Source organism: Amia ocellicauda, chromosome 11 (genome assembly GCF_036373705.1).
Source record: "Amia ocellicauda isolate fAmiCal2 chromosome 11, fAmiCal2.hap1, whole genome shotgun sequence".
In the NCBI taxonomy this organism is placed as follows: Eukaryota; Metazoa; Chordata; class Actinopteri; order Amiiformes; family Amiidae; genus Amia; species Amia ocellicauda.
The window spans coordinates 31664496-31680663 of record NC_089860.1 but is presented as its reverse complement, the minus strand read 5'-3'; the positions used below and the strand labels follow the sequence as shown (position 1 = coordinate 31680663).

The 16168-nt window shown below is 39.5% G+C and overlaps 1 protein-coding gene across 1 annotated transcript in view; it reads right to left on the bottom strand.

The window, feature by feature from the left end:
• Positions 1 to 952: 952 nt before the first annotated feature.
• The window catches only part of htr1d (5-hydroxytryptamine (serotonin) receptor 1D, G protein-coupled), a 34175-nt gene continuing 18959 nt past the window's right edge, over positions 953 to 16168 (bottom strand). Inside the window, exon 2 of the mRNA XM_066717453.1 lies at positions 953 to 3522. Within this exon, the coding sequence (XP_066573550.1) occupies positions 1618 to 2745 (1128 nt within the window). The 5' untranslated portion in view covers positions 2746 to 3522 and the 3' untranslated portion in view covers positions 953 to 1617. The remainder of the gene's footprint in view (positions 3523 to 16168) is intronic.

Here is a 16168-nt window from a genome sequence, read left to right as displayed (position 1 = left end):
GTGTATATTAGCTTTATTATCACGGTAAGAGACCTCTTGTGTTCTGGCTCCCATTTTGCATAGTCTTTTAAGATTAGAAAGCACTCTCTAAAGACTTCATTAAATATTAATCAAGTTAATCATGTATTTATCCAGTTTAACATGTATTTAGGACACAGTTTGACTTCTTTTAGTATGTAATAATGTTAAAAAAATTATATGTATATACCTTTTTCTCAGAGTCTGTGAGATTTTGCTAAAAATCCTTAGCAACAGCAAGTCCTCTTGACATACGGTGCATTATGCTCACACAGAGAGCCTTAGGGAAAAGACGTGAGGAAAAGGCCATCGAGTGAGTCAGCACTGATGGGATCTGACACGGCAGAAGGGACCTCATAGGCATCAGCCTGTGGTAGCTGCCTCACACATCTGCTTTGGTTGGATTCATTTACAGGTGTCTTTTAGAGAAGCAGTTGACTTATCACACACCACCTGAGGTGAATTCTTCTGACATAACATGTGACTTTTAAGGTTAAGCTTTCCTTTCTCCCAGCCCCGGCGAGTCTTTACTCTAGACTAGCACTTCAGTTACGGTGAAATGCTGCCAAAGTAGCTGGTTAACTTCCAGAGGCTGCACTCTGCACTGAACTTTGTTAACCAGAGGTATTTGAAGGTGTTTTGCACTTGTTGGATATAAGTATGGATCAGCTCTTGTAGATGCTTTGCAGATGAATGTGCCCACAAAAATGTTTTGTGGCAAAACCACAGAACCACATCATGTGACTGTTATCTAGAAATGTATTTTTTCTCTAAACTGTGTATGTCAAGGACAATTAGAGCCTTGAAATAATTGCATGATGGGTTTATAATGCCAGGGAAGACCAGATATGTTCAAAATGTATTTTACAATCTACTTTGAAAAGTAATTTAAAGAAAGAAATGTATAAATGAATATTTTCACAAAATAGTGATGTTCTTCTCATAATTTCTCTTTATTTCAAGTTCAGCATGACTTAGACAGTCTAATATGATAGAATGAATAAGGATCACTGCACATTTTGGAATGGCTTTTCCAACTACAGAAAATAAGACCAATTTTACATATGACCAATACCTGAACTGGGAAGAAAAGTATGTACAGTACTATTGACAATTAAATATGTTCTAGTATAATGTTATTTTTTTGTTATTTTGTTTCTGTGTACATTTACATGACATTTCATCATGTGCATCTTAAACACAAAGGTTTCACTGATAACCCATCACAGCGGCATAATAATCTGACACCTTAATGACAATTTCTCATTTGTTTTTTGAAAATGAAAGAAAAATGTTGCAGATTCTTGAAGCTGGAATTGATCTTTTCTTCAAAGTTCTAATATGAGTTCTTATTCATGGTGATATGCTAGTTACAGTGTCACCATGCAGTCCTATACATCAGGAAACCATGTAGTGACTGTGAAGCATCTTTACAAGCTGAACTATTATGATTCAATGTACTAAAATGTACAGTGACCAGTTACCTTTATATATGAATGTTTCCCACAGTACGTGTTAGTTAACAGATTGTTATTCCTGATGAGACTGAGAATAGGAAAGAAGGTTAATACAAATGGAAGAATAAAATAAAATGGACTCTTAATAGCATTTTTTGAACTTCATGAGTTTCTGGAAAGCTTGCTTGAATTCGTCGTTGAAAGCGGTGTAGATCACTGGGTTGATGAGGGAATTCAGGTAGCCTAACCAGGTAAAGAAGTCAAAGAGGACTGGGTGGAACCAGCAGGTCTTGCAAATGCCCAACACCAAGGTCCCCACAAAGAATGGCAACCAGCAAAAGACAAAAGCACCCAGGATTATCCCCAGGGTCTTGGTGGCTTTCCTCTCCCTGGCCGCACAGATCCTCTTCCTTTCGAGCACACTGTCCGCCAGCTTCACCTTGACATGGTTAACGAACACCGGCGAGCCACTGGGCTGCTGGCCCTCCTGGTTTGAGTTTGAGTTGATTGAGCACAAGGAGGATCCGGCCGAACCTCCGATGAGCTGGGCGGTGGTGAATCGTTTCCCACAGGAGGATGGTGGCTTGAAGATCCTGGACCTGGCTGCCACGTAGATGCGCCCATAGAGGATCATCAGCAGCACACTGGGGACATAGAAGGCGCCAAAAGTGGAGTAAATGGTGTAGGAGATCTGGTCCGTGTTAACGTTGCACTCGGTCAGCTCCTCGTGAGCCTTGGCCTGCCTCCAGAAGAGGGGCGGCATGGAGATGGAGATGGAGATCACCCATACTACAGCGATCATCACCGCGGCCCGGCGTGTGGTCCTCCTCTTGGAGTACTCCAGGGCGTCCGTGATGGCCCAGTAGCGGTCCAGGGCGATGACGCAGAGGTGGAGGATGGACGCCGTGCAGAAGGTGATGTCCGACGACAGCCAGATGTCGCACATGATCTGCCCCAGCGACCAGGTTTTGCTCACTGTGTAGACGATGCTGATTGGCATCACCAGGATGGACACCAGCAGGTCCGTCACTGCCAGCGAGCCGATCAGGAAGTTGGCCGGCGTGTGGAGCTTGCGCGTCAGGAAGATGGTGATCACCACGAAGATGTTGGACAGCACGGTGGCCAGGGTGATGATGGCCAAGATGATTGACAAGGAGATCTGCAGCCCCAAGAGGCTGCTCTCGTCCCACATCATGTCACCGGGGTTCTGGGTGCTATTTCCAGAGAGCATCTGGTAGCTATTAGCGGACTGGTTACCTCTGTCCATCATCTAAACCTGTACCCTAAAGATGGGGATGGTGAGAGGAGAACTTATTAGTACCCTTTGTCAGTTGGGTTTAATTGAAACCAGATTTCAAGCTCTATGTTTTTTGGCATGTTGTTGCAATTAAATTGTAATGCTTCTGATGTTCTGATGTAATTTTACTTTTTAATCTGTGGTTTTAGTCTTGGTACATAGTCTTATCAGCAGATTGTCATGTTTTGCTCTGATACAGCTTTGGCAACACAGTCTTTGCAGTTGATTGTAATTTCGCTCGCATTCTTCTTGTTTCTCACTGCAAAGCTTGCAAAACCACAATGGCCGTGCCAAATGCGACTGAAAGGATTTTGTCTTTTCTCCTTTTTCCTTTTCTTCAGGTTGTATATTCTTTGCTGCTGCCCAAAGACCAGATGGTGTAGTTTGCAATCACAAAGATGGTCATACAAGCCAGCTGCCCTATCTTGGATTATCGTGGACAATAGGAAAGATGTATATTATGCATCAAGTCATTCAGAAACCTATGAAGTTCACTCAGTATATCTGTGATACAAAAATGGCACAATTCAGTTGAGTGAGAAAGTGTTGACTGGTTGAATTTAAAATTATATATAAAAATATATACATAATAATAATACGATTATTTTGGGAGTTTCTGAAAAATGCACAGTGATTTCTTGTCTTCTGTTCAATATGTTTTTTTTGGCGTGTTGGTTTTGGTTCTGTCCAGGATGGTGGCAGACTCTCTTGTCCTTGATGTATATCCTTCACTTCACACAGAAGCTTGACCTATGATATAAAGAAGAACATATTGTTATCAAAGTGTGGCCAATCCCTGAACATTTTAATAAGACTCGCAATAAATAGCAATTTGACCATTTCAAAAATGAACAAGCTACATGAAAGTAATTAAACAGTCCGGGATATCTTTTACTGTCTCTCATCTCAGGATTGTGCAGATCCCAGTGTTTTATTTCTCGTTTGTCCAGTGTGGTTCGGGCACTCAAAATGTGTAACAGTGGATCCAGCTATACAGTTGTGATTTGAAGACACTAGTGTGGTTCTGATTATATATTTCTCACTGCAAAGTATACACCGATCAGCCATAACATTATGACCACCTGCCTAATATTGTGTAGGTCCCAAAACAGCCCTGACCCGTCGAGGCATGGACTCCACTAGACCTCTGAAGGTGTGCTGTGGTATCTGGCACCAAGATGTTAGCAACAGATCCTTTAAGTCCTATAAGTTGCGAGGTGGGGCCTCCATGGATCGGCCTTGTTTGTCCAGCACATCCCACAGATGCTCGATTGGATTGAGATCTGGGGAATTTCGATGCCAAATCAACACCTTGAACTCATGATTCATCAGACCAGGCCACCTTCTTCCATTGCTCTGTGGTCCAGTTCTGATTCTCACGTGCCCATTGTAGGCGCTTTCGGCAGTGGACAGGGTTCAGTATGTGCACCCTGACTGGTCTGCGGCTACGCAGCCCCATACGCAACAAACTGCGATGCATTGTGTGTTCTGACACCTTTCTATCAGAACCAGCATTCACTTTTTCAGCAATTTGAGCTACAGTAGCTCGTCTGTTGGATCGGACCACACGGGCCAGCCTTCACTCCCCACGTGCATCAATGAGCCTTGGCCACCCATGACCCTGTCGCCGGTTCACCGCTTTTCCTTCCTTGGACCACTTTTGATAGGTACTGACCACTGCAGACCGGGAACACCCCACAAGAGCTGCAGTTTTGGAGATGCTCTGACCCAGTCGTCTAGCCATCACAATTTGTCCCTTGTCAGAGTCGCTCAGATCCTTACGCTTGCCCATTTTTCCTGCTTCTAACACATCAACTTTGAGGACAAATTGTTCACTTGCTGCCTAATATATCCCACCCACTGACAGGTGCCATGATAACGAGATTATCAGTGTTATTCACTTCATAATGTTATGGCTGATCGGTGTATGTATATATATATATATATATATATATATATATATATATATATACTGTATAATAATAATAAGTCTGTCCTAGCAAATTTGTAGCACAAGCTTGAGCACTTTCTCGTAAAACTGAAATTGGATGAAAATGTAATTGTATGTAGGAGTCTGTTTTTATATTTTGAAAGTAGCTACCCAACAAATCTTGTCATCAGCACACAGCATCTAATGCTGGTGCTTGTTTTCATAAGCAAGGCTAATATTCAGTCTTTTCTTAGTGATTGCCCAGCTTTCCAAACACCGCAATAATCAGTTGCTAATTGAGTCTGAATTAGTTCACTCTGCTATCTTTGTGACTGCAAGTGTGGCAGTACCCTCTTAAATTACTTGACACCAGATGGTCTCGAGCAAGTGTGTTAAATTATGCAGCTGCCGAGACAGTGTAAATTGCAGAAAGTGTAATAACCTGTATAATATAACTCTTATTTCCCACCCTGATGGGAGTTTCCAGCCCCCTGCCTGCAAGGACTTGATGAATAGAAAACTCAATGTGGTTTCAAATAATGTCCTCATTAATGGCACAGATTTATGTCAGACTTTTCAACCTGTCGTTGTATTAAGGAATATCAGTTTTCACCTTAACAAAATAGATGTCCCATGTATAAACATTAAAAGTCTTCTTAACATTAAATGAAAGCATCTTCTATGGTTTGGCCTCCTCCAGTGAATTCAACAGAGATCAGCCTTCAATAGGATATTTGTATTGGATGTTTGTACAGCTGAGTGATCTCTCTTCAGAAATGCATTAAAAGCCTAATCTTGGAAGTGGCACTTTTGTGCCCTCATAACCGCTGCTAATCTATATGGATACATGCCTTTCATTCATCAAGATGTTGTTATTAGTTTATTGGCAGTCTAACTGCTGTGTTACTGTACAAGAAGCATTGCATCTCTCATTAAACATGTATTGTAATCAGAGGTTTTTCTTATTAATAGTCAGCTCCTTCAGTATTACATATCTATTTATAGTATATTGCAATTTATTAACATACAAAGTCAATAGGACAACATGGCTCAGTCTACAGAAAGCAAATGAAACCTTCAAACTTTAAAATGAAATTAATACATTCAGGATAAACAAACTTGACTCTGCTACACTGTATCAGCAACATACAAATGCTGTAATTAAAAATGCACCATAGTGAATGACTATCATTTTTAATAACCATCATCACAATATCATACATATTGATGATTCTTCATGGAATTAAGCCTTAGGGCAGCCTGTATAATTTATTACAGAATAGCCTCATCTTGGGAAATTATATGAATTTCTGCAGCGTTCTCTTGGCTTTGAATGTGGCATAAAGCATATAATTTTGATTTACAATGCAGGGCTGGGTGTGTTCAAGTAGAATTGAAGCATATTTTTTATTTTAATTTTAAGTTTTTGATAAAGGTTAAGTGGTAGCACTTTAGGTTAGGGTAGATACTGCCCAAATCATGTATAAGGTTGAATATATAAACATACCTTCCCCATCCAAACAAAGCAATAAAAAAGGTGAACAAAATGCTAGGGTATATTGTCAAAAGTGTAGAATTGAGAACAAGGGCAGTGATGTTCAGACTGTACAATGCACTAGTTAGAGCTCATCTGGATACTGTGGACAGTTCTGGGCTCCACACTTCAAGAAACATATTGCTGCTCTAGAGGCAGTTCAGAGGAGAGCAACCAGACTTATTCCAGGTCTGAAGGGAATGTCCTACTGAGAGACTGAGGAACTGAACCTTTTCACCCTGGAACAGAGGAGACTGCTTGGGGACTTGATCCAAGTCTTCAAAATCATGAAAGGCATCGACCACATCAAACCAGAGGAGCTTTTCCAGATCAGCAGGGACACACGCATCCGGGGACACAAATGGAAATTGGGCTTCAAGGGACTCAAGACAGAAAACAGGAGACACTTCTTCACACAGAGAGGCGTCACAATCTGGAACAAAGCCGACAATTTGGGAACATTCAAAAACAGACTGGATAGGATCCTTGGATCTCTTAGTTATTAATGGACACCAAATGAGCATGATCGGTCAAATGGCCTCCTCTCATTTGTAAACTTTCTTATGTTTCTTCCTACTAATAGTGTGTCAATAAGATGGTAGTAACTGGCACCTCTTAATCGTTTATTATACGTTTAGTTATAAAGTAAAAGTCTATAGTGTAATAATGCAGTGTTAGTAGCCTGGTTATTTTATATTTAAGAGTTACCAGATGTAGCCGGGTTTAGGTATCTGATGATTATCTTTTATGTGATGTCTGTCATAGATTAAGAAAGCACTGGACTTTAGATGGTGTACCTGTATGTCTTTCAGTGAATCTTCACGGTTTTCTGAAAATGCACATTTTCTTTGTGGGTTGTAGAGGTCTGAACCAAGTCATATCTTTGACTCATTTTACAATCCTTAATTTAAATACTTGATGCGGTCACACTGTCAAGTACTCATGTTTATAATTTATGACTGGTGTGCATCAAAGTTTTTCTGTGATTATCTTTAACAATATTCGTTTTATGTAACTTTTCTGTCCCTCTACAGCTCCATCTCCATTTGCTCTGTTGAACTTTCTGCAGTTTCAGAAAATTGAGAGCGATACTGGTTCAGGTATAACAGGTTTTATTAATCACATTGTATGTTTAAAATAACATTCTGTGAGTCATTCCCCACTCATCCTAACAGGGTTATTAATGGGTGTTCTCTCCGAATGAGCGACTTATAGGAGTATTACATTGAGGGGTAATTGCTGTAGTGGTTATAGAATCACAGTCAGCTGAAAACTATTTGTGGTTCATTAATCTAAATTCACGGGGAGTTCAGACCAACAACTTACTTAACTGAAAGTTCTTTACATGGCATTTAGGGGAAATGTAGAGATTTGCTGTCTTGTTTTATAGATGTTGTAACAAAGACTATTGAGATTCCCCTGCAGCATGTTTCTCTATGATAAGATGCTAAAAGCTCATCTATTAGTAACATTTGCCTGAGTGACATGAGATGGAACAAGTGTATTAAAATTTCATTGTACCTAGACATTAGACAGAGAGTGGCTCTAATAGAGATGATGGAATATTTGCAAAAGACATTTTAAGCAAATGCACATTATGATTTTTTCACTTTTTGACTGTGCTAAATGGTGTTGTGTTAAATCTACCAATCTGAATCTGGACCATTTTAAAGAGTTCATATTTGGAGGAGAATTTGTGTCTGTGGAAACCAAAGAACATACAAGTGGTTGAATACGTGTTTTATGAATAGTCCTTGGGAACAGATTGAATGTTTCGGTGAAGAAACATCAAGCTTTATTTTGTTATGCTAGGCCTTTGGATGAACACATGTTTGTTTTTGCCTCTGGCAGGTTCTTCTTGTTGGCTTGCTAAACATTACATTTTTTGGAATAAGACTAATGGGGTCGGAAAAAAAAATTGCAGGGCATCCACAAGCAGTGAGACGCCATCTTTCGGCACAACAGCTGTGCCTCCTAAGTCGGTTTAGAAAGCAGAATAGATCTTCAGTACTGTGCAAGCATTGCAGTTTACCATCGTGTGCTCTGTGTGATGTCAGGAGTAATAAGGTAACTGCCTAGATATAGGTCATAGTCATTTTCAGTCCATGCTCTTTTCTTGGGTGAGAAACCAAATTCGTAGGCACTTGGAATGACTACAATTCATATTCAGAGAAAAACAGGCTTACTGTGACTATTTTTGAATGCATATAGCCATCTAGTTTAAACCTTTCCCTACATACAAAGCACATATAGATTTGATACACTAATATTTTATACACTGCAAAAGATGGGATGTGCATTTTGTGCCCGTGGAGGATAATAATTTTTTCCAAAAAAAAATCCAGGCTTTTCAAAAGGTCACCATATTTGTTTTCTTTGAACAATTCCTCACAAGCATTCCACTCTTAGCATTTTTTTATGGTTTGGCCTTTTTCAAAATGACTTGGAAATCCCTTGAAACTTGTGTAAAAGATCTTTGGGTCTGTCACTTCTTACATCTTACAAAAATACCATTTCGTTTTAAGTACCTTTGGGCACTGCTTTATTGCTATGGCAAAGTAATGACTGCACATTCAGAAAACCCATCCAATCCATTTACAGTCCATGTGCTTCGGTCCAAGAAGATCAATAAACTCAGATGAACAACAACAAACCTTTAATTTATAGAACAATTTCCATGACGGCGTTCCAGAGGTGTTGTAGAACGTATAAAAAGGTGCAAGAAAACTTCAGTCTCTCTCGCATTAACGGAGTATAAACTGCACACAGGAATAACCAAATATTGGGGATTGAAGGGGAACATACATGATGGTTTTATGCATCTTTACATGTTTCTATAGTGTATAAGTAAGATGTAGAGCACCTGCATAATTTTAGGAATCGTGTGTGTTCCCCTTTAAAGCCTTTTAGTGCATTTTATGGTATTATGAATCATTGTAAATCAGTTTTAAACCAGAACAGCAGCCAATACAGTGAACAGTAGCTTTCTTGCACTTTTTGTCAACGCACTTTTGAGTATTGAATGAAAGTCTCGTTCTTCACATTTTTTGAGATAGCAGCAGCGAGACTGAACATCAACTCCCACTCTGTAGCATTAGATACAAGGAGGTGAGTTTCCTTATCAGCAACACACAAGCTGTTGTGCCAAGTTTGAAGAGCGCCAGGTAAACCAAGTCCAATCATTTTTTCGGTCATGCTGCAGTTAGTGCTATCTGAAAGCACTGAACTTGCTTTTGTCTGCATATATATATATATATATATATTTTTTTTTGTTTGTTTGTTTGTTTTCCTGTTTTTATAAATCTCAAAGAGAAAAAAAGTTAATATTCATCTGAGATTTTGGAGAACATGCTGATCTGTATGTCTGGTTCTACTTATTACTGTGGTTTGCCCTGGAAATGGCATGTTTTCCCAAAATAATTGTCTACCCTAGGCTCCATTAATTTTGAAGACCAATATCTTGCCATATTTGTGTCACATTCTTCCCCTACAAACTGGGCAAAACTGTTTCTCTATGGTTTGCTTCTCAACCCATCATCTGAAGCTTACCAACTTGGACTACTTTGATGATGTTGCTATGATGTACATAAAACAAATAAAATAATAAAAGGCTCTCATCTGAATAAAAATGTATGTTGAAAATCATACAAAAGACTGATTTGGCCCGCTGTAACTTTGCCTTGTTTCAGCATTTGTTTCTGCTCTGTTCATTTTCTTCAAACTGTATAGTAACACATTTTAAGACAGTGGTTTCTGTCTTATAATATCAAATGCTTGTAGTCTGTACTGTGTACATGACCAAGCCCAAATTCACCTAATCTGTATGCGTTCAACACAACAGAAATTCTCTTCTCCCTTGGCTCATATCTAGGACAATATCATCCACTCCATTGATGTATATAGATGCATTAGGCAATAATGTGTCAGAATTGTTATGGATTCTCTTAGAACCCAGTAGGAACCTAATAATATCTGTTAGAAACTGTCTGATGGAATCTCCGCCACACAGTCTTAATGTTTAATTAATTGAGTGAGCTACTCACTTTCTAGTATTGATCACTCTCTGATTGCTAGTGGTTTAGAGACTTGAAACAAACGTACATCTCACATGAATAGAATGTCTTTGTAAGAGATAGGCCTATATTAACTTTGAAGCATCATGCATGGTATATAAGGAATCAATTCCAGTTAGGTAAGTCCCAAAGCACTCCATGTATTAGTGCCAAAGGACATTTAGGAAGCCTTACCATTCTCATTTTCCCTCCAAGGCATATTTTAATTTTTAATATGTGTACACTTGTGCTCTATAACACAAAGATCTCAGATGAGACTTGGAAGTACAGAATATCACCTTTTACTCATATCAATACTCCCCCTCACATTAATTTTGCTGCTTACACATTTCTGGTAACAATGCAGATATTTAGCTCTGATCTGTCAGATAGCTTTTTTCCCTCTCTGTGCTTTATCACTGGGGTGGGGATTTCCTTTTTTCCTCTTAGACTAGTCATACAATAAGTGGACCATTTACCAAGAAAGGATTATACTAAATTGGTATTCAGAGATTTGCTGAATATATTCTGAATTTGTATAATCATTTAGTACTTAAAAAAAAATACAAATTTGAAAAGCATTTAAGTAATGTCAAATGGGTGTAGAAATGGATAACTATAGGGTTAATATACTTTTCCTAATATACATTAATTATATTGTTGGCTGTGGCTGTGCAAATGTAAGTCATCTGGCTTGTTATTTTGCTCCCACACAATGCCCCTGCTTCTGCTGCCAGTTGCCACCAAAACTTTGAAGCACCCATGTGAATGTATTAGACTGTTGCTCTTATATTCACCTGACTGCTTGTTTGGCTTTGCAAATCCCTCGGGACGTATGAGAGGACAATTTTCTGAATCATGCCTGCAGACCAGGAATATATGTTTTTTTTTCTCTGAGAGATTCCAAAAACTTGTTTTCTCCTGTTAGAAGAACATTAGCATTGCTAGCAGTTATAGTGAGAGAGATCCATGACGTGCCTGGAATGGAAAATGTCCGTGACTCTGCCTTCCAGTTCAGGATTGACACATATTAAACACATTACATATTAATAGACACCTACCGCATTAATGATAATGCCACGGCTGTCTGCACAGCAGCTTGATAAGGAATAGCCCTCAACTGGAGTCTTAGTCAAATGAAGGCAGGCATTGAAGGGAGGGCTTGTCACCTTTCTTTTCACTAAGGGTGAACACTGTTCAAAGCAGTTTTCAGAGTCATGAAAATGAGAATTGTATGCATCACTGTGCATCAACATTTTACTTTAATTGTTTATAGCATGAGGAAGGATAATCTGATATGGAGTTATTATGCGATTCATTTCAGAAAACCAATTCGCTGGCAGTCAAATCTAAATCTCGTCTAATCCTGCTTCAGTCACCTGGAGTCGGTATGGTTGTCTCTGGGCTGTAGCGGTGTTCAACAATTTACAGCCTTCACTCTTCTCACTTCTTGTGTGACAGCTGTAGTAATCTCTTTCATTAATGTCTTACATCAACCATTATATTCAAGATCGGATCAGGCTCTACGTTTTTGTAATCTTATGAGAATTAACCTGAACCGTGAATCGAACATGCTTTTATCCAAGTAAGTCACATCCACATAGCTTGAAATTGTCCTGCTTAGGCACTTGTTAAGAGTTAAGATCACAAAATCATCCTCATGCAAGGCCACTGCACAGTCATAGTCATTTGTACTAATTAACACTTATACACATTTTAGCAAAGTAGGTGGGAAGCATTTCTAATTGCTTGCCAACATTCTTGTATTAATGTTAATATGAATACATACATTTCACAGCACAGGCCACTGGCATATGTATAATATTTATTTATCGTATCTTATATATAGAAAGTGACACTTCTGGGGGCGTAGGACAGGTGTGTCCCAGGATGCAGGTTGAAAGCCAAGGACTGGGATGAGTAAATGGGGAAACCCTGATATTGTACTCGTTGTCTGTGATCAGGGAGTTGTAACCCATGATCGGGTTTGGAAGCCGGTCCAAGGTCAAGTACACAAAGCGGGTTGTTGCACAGAACATGCTTGTAACCAAGATTTCCAATAGTCTCTGATTAATTCTTTATCTGTTTGCTTTTCTAATGTCCTTTGCCCTCCTACACTTCTCCTTATGGTACCTTGCACTGATAGAGCAGGAAGCAGCCATTTTATAGTTGGCAGGACCGTATCACCAGCCGGTGTGCGCTTCCAACAGAGGTAGCTTTGATCAGAGTGGGTAATTAGCTGTAGGTGTGCACAGGAAAGTGCGTCTCTCCTTCTCATATATCTCCCATTACGAACTACACCAGGGATGTGTCACTGTATATGTGTGTATATATATATATATATATATATATGGATATACTATATATACACTGATCAGCAATAATATTATGACCACCTGCCTAATATTGTGTAGGTCCCCCTTTGCCGCCAGAACAGCCCTGACCCGTCGAGGCATGGACTCCACTAGATCTCTGAAGGTGTGCTGTGGTATCTGGCACCAAGACGTTAGCAGCAGATCCTTTAAGTCCTATAAGTTTCGAGGTGGGGCCTCCATGGATCGGACTTGTTTGTCCAGCACATCCCACAGATGCTCGATTGGATTGAGATCTGGGGAATTTGGTCAACACATTGAACTCGTTGTTGTGTTCCTCAAACCATTCCTGAACCATTTTTGCTTTGTGGCAGGGCGCATTATCCTGGTGAAAGAGGCCAATGCCATCAGGGAATACCGTGTCCATGAAAGGGTGTACATGGTCTGCAACAATGCTTAGGTAGGTGGTATGTGTCAAAGTAACATCCACATGAATTGCAGGACCCAAGGTTTCCCACCATAAAATTGCCCAAAGCATCACACTGCCTCCGCCTGCTTGCCTTCTTCCCATAGTGCATCCTGGTGCCATGTGTTCTCCAGATAAGTGACGCACACGCACCCGGCCATCCATGTGATGTAAAAGAAAACGTGATTCATCAGACCAGGCCACCTTCTTCCATTGCTCCATGGTCCAGTTCTGATACTCACATGCCCATTGTAGGTGCTTTCGGCAGTGGACAGGGGTCAGCATGGGCACCCTGACTGGTCTGCGGCTACGCAGCCCCAACGCAACAAACTGCGATGCACTGTGTGTTCTGACACCTTTCTATCAGAACCAGCATTCACTTTTTCAGCAATTTGAGCTACAGTAGCTCGTCTGTTGGATCGGACCACACGGGCCAGCCTTCGCTCCCCACGTGCATCAATGAGCCTTGGCCGCCCATGACCCTGTCGCCGGTTCACCGCTTTTCCTTCCTTGGACCACTTTTGATAGGTACTGACCACTGCAGACCGGGAACACCCCACAAGAGCTGCAGTTTTGGAGATGCTCTGACCCAGTCGTCTAGCCATCACAATTTGGCCCTTGTCAGAGTCGCTCAGATCCTTACGCTTGTCCATTTTTCCTGCTTCTAACGCATCAACTTTGAGGACAAAATGTTCACTTGCTGCTTAATATATCCCACCCACTGACAGGTGCCATGATAACGAGATTTTAAGTGTTATTCTCTTCACCTGTCAGAGGTCATAATGTTATGGCTGATCGGTGTATATACTACTATATAGAGTAAATTCTTTATTCTGAAATCTTTATATGAAATCCACTCTATCAAATTAAAAAATTGACAATTAATCCCTTATAGTGAGTTGGGGATTACCAATTGTATTTTCATAAATGTATTCTCTGTTCTTACACTAAGATGCATCTGTTGACATACAAAATAATAATATAAAATACATTTAAACCCTTCACAGGTGAATAACTATTCCATAACTAGAGTAGTTTATTTCTGATGTAGTACATTTATAAAATTATATTACATTAATAAATCCCTTTCAACAACAGTTTTCCTTTAAAATAGTTTTAAATCATAGTAGTGTACAATGACAAAGTGTTACTGCTAATCATTTTAATAGATTTTAAGACACTTTATTTTTTGTCGAAACAACCTTTTGGGGGTAATTACAAAGAAGTAAATGGCAAATGAATTTGCCTTTTCAGTTAGACTCCTGTAAGTAAAAAGTGTATTTATTTTAAAGTTGTAAAGCTCCAGTCATGATGAAAGCCATACAATTTTAATGGAAGAACCCGAGGCCTGTGTTGTATTTTAATAATTTCCTGTCAGTTGCAGAAGCAGTAAATACCTCCTAACAGCGAAAGAGAGAGGTAATGATTTTAAAGGCCTCAGCATTCGATTTTTTTTCTTATCAGAACTAGTACATTTTGTGGGAAATTTTTAACATTGAGTAAAGTGGCTAGGCGTGTGGAGCCTCTGCGAACCAATGAATTTACACAACATCATAGCAACAACCTGCGATGATAACTGCTCTGAATTTCTTTTTTTTCCAATTACAAGAGAAAAACTGGAAGATTATCTACCGGCAGAATGGAAAGGTATGGGCATGAATATATTCTTGTTTTATACAGTCTGAAGATTGATTTCCTTTCCAGCTTAAAATGGAGTTTTGTTAATTAAAGACAAAACAGGTTTAGAATAGAAATTATGACACGAGTGGGACTGTGACGGCCACAATGTGGAGAATGGAAGAAAGTGCCAGGGGTTAAGGTGTTTGAGATCACAGCTAAGGTACATTATCCTGTAGATGTGTAAGCTACTGACATCGAGAAGAATGACATTGTGGAAAAAACGAATGTGGGTGACTTGAAGTTTTCGAAGGGTGCTCTCTAGGCTTTGAATTTTCACTCTTGGGAAATTCGGTTTCGTGATGTATTAAAACAATATGTCTTCACATACAGATAGCATAACACTAAGCACAAAACTGGAGCAGACACGGTATTATCCAATAGTTGGCCTTGTGCATCATGTAGACAATGGATGGGATTGCATGCACTTGAAAATTGCCTCCAGCTTTGACTTCTTGACTTGACAAACTCACAAACATACATTTTCACTTCCTTCAGGCAGCACATCTTCAAGGTCAGGGTCAATCACTTCCTCACGTTTAAAATAGCTCTGAAATGTAATGTAAACTGGAGCAGGTATTGTTCCAGGGTCTCATGAGATTACAGCAGTCAAGAGCATATTTACCTGGCATCATTTCCTGTAACTCACAAGCTCAGAATTACCAATATTCTCTCTCTTTCTTTCTTTCTTTCACTCTTTCTCTCACACATACACAGCCTTAATGACAACTAATGAAACTCCTCACAATATTAAGTGTCACTCTTTCCCTACTGGGCAGTGATGGAGATTGAAATATGTCCTCCTGTATATTATTGTCAGCATTGAAACATATGTCTTTTCTTTCAAAATCGGAAGTGCATATCAACACATTTCCTGAAACCTAAACAACCAAAAGATTATTAAAAAAAACCTGTCACAATTACATTTTTGCTATAGGCAAGGAAGCTTTGAGGGAAAATTGTGTAAATGCACCATGCTGGGTAATGTTCAGTTTAATATTCCAAGCTGATCATGTAAATGTATTTGGATAGTTTATTTGGGTAACTGTGTGGCAGCTTGTATGAAATACGATATCATTTGTGAGTCTGGTAACTCATATATTTTTCTTTGCCTTACATTACAGGCTAGTGTTCTCTAACACAGCTGGTTCATACTTATTGCACAAAGAGTTCCTTTTCGTCTAAGTGACCATTACTCCAATCTTACCTTTTCTTATAACTACTGAGATGTATACAATTACTTGCACAGGGCAGTCCACAACAGGTCAGTAGTGCCTCAGTAGCCAGTTCAATTTCTACTGCTTAACCTCAGGATTAGGAAGCGTTTTCTTTGTGTATACACAGACAGGTTTAAATTAATTAAATTAAATTAAATTAAAGGAAAACCAACATAAAGTGTCTCAGCAAGGTGTTGGGAAACACGAG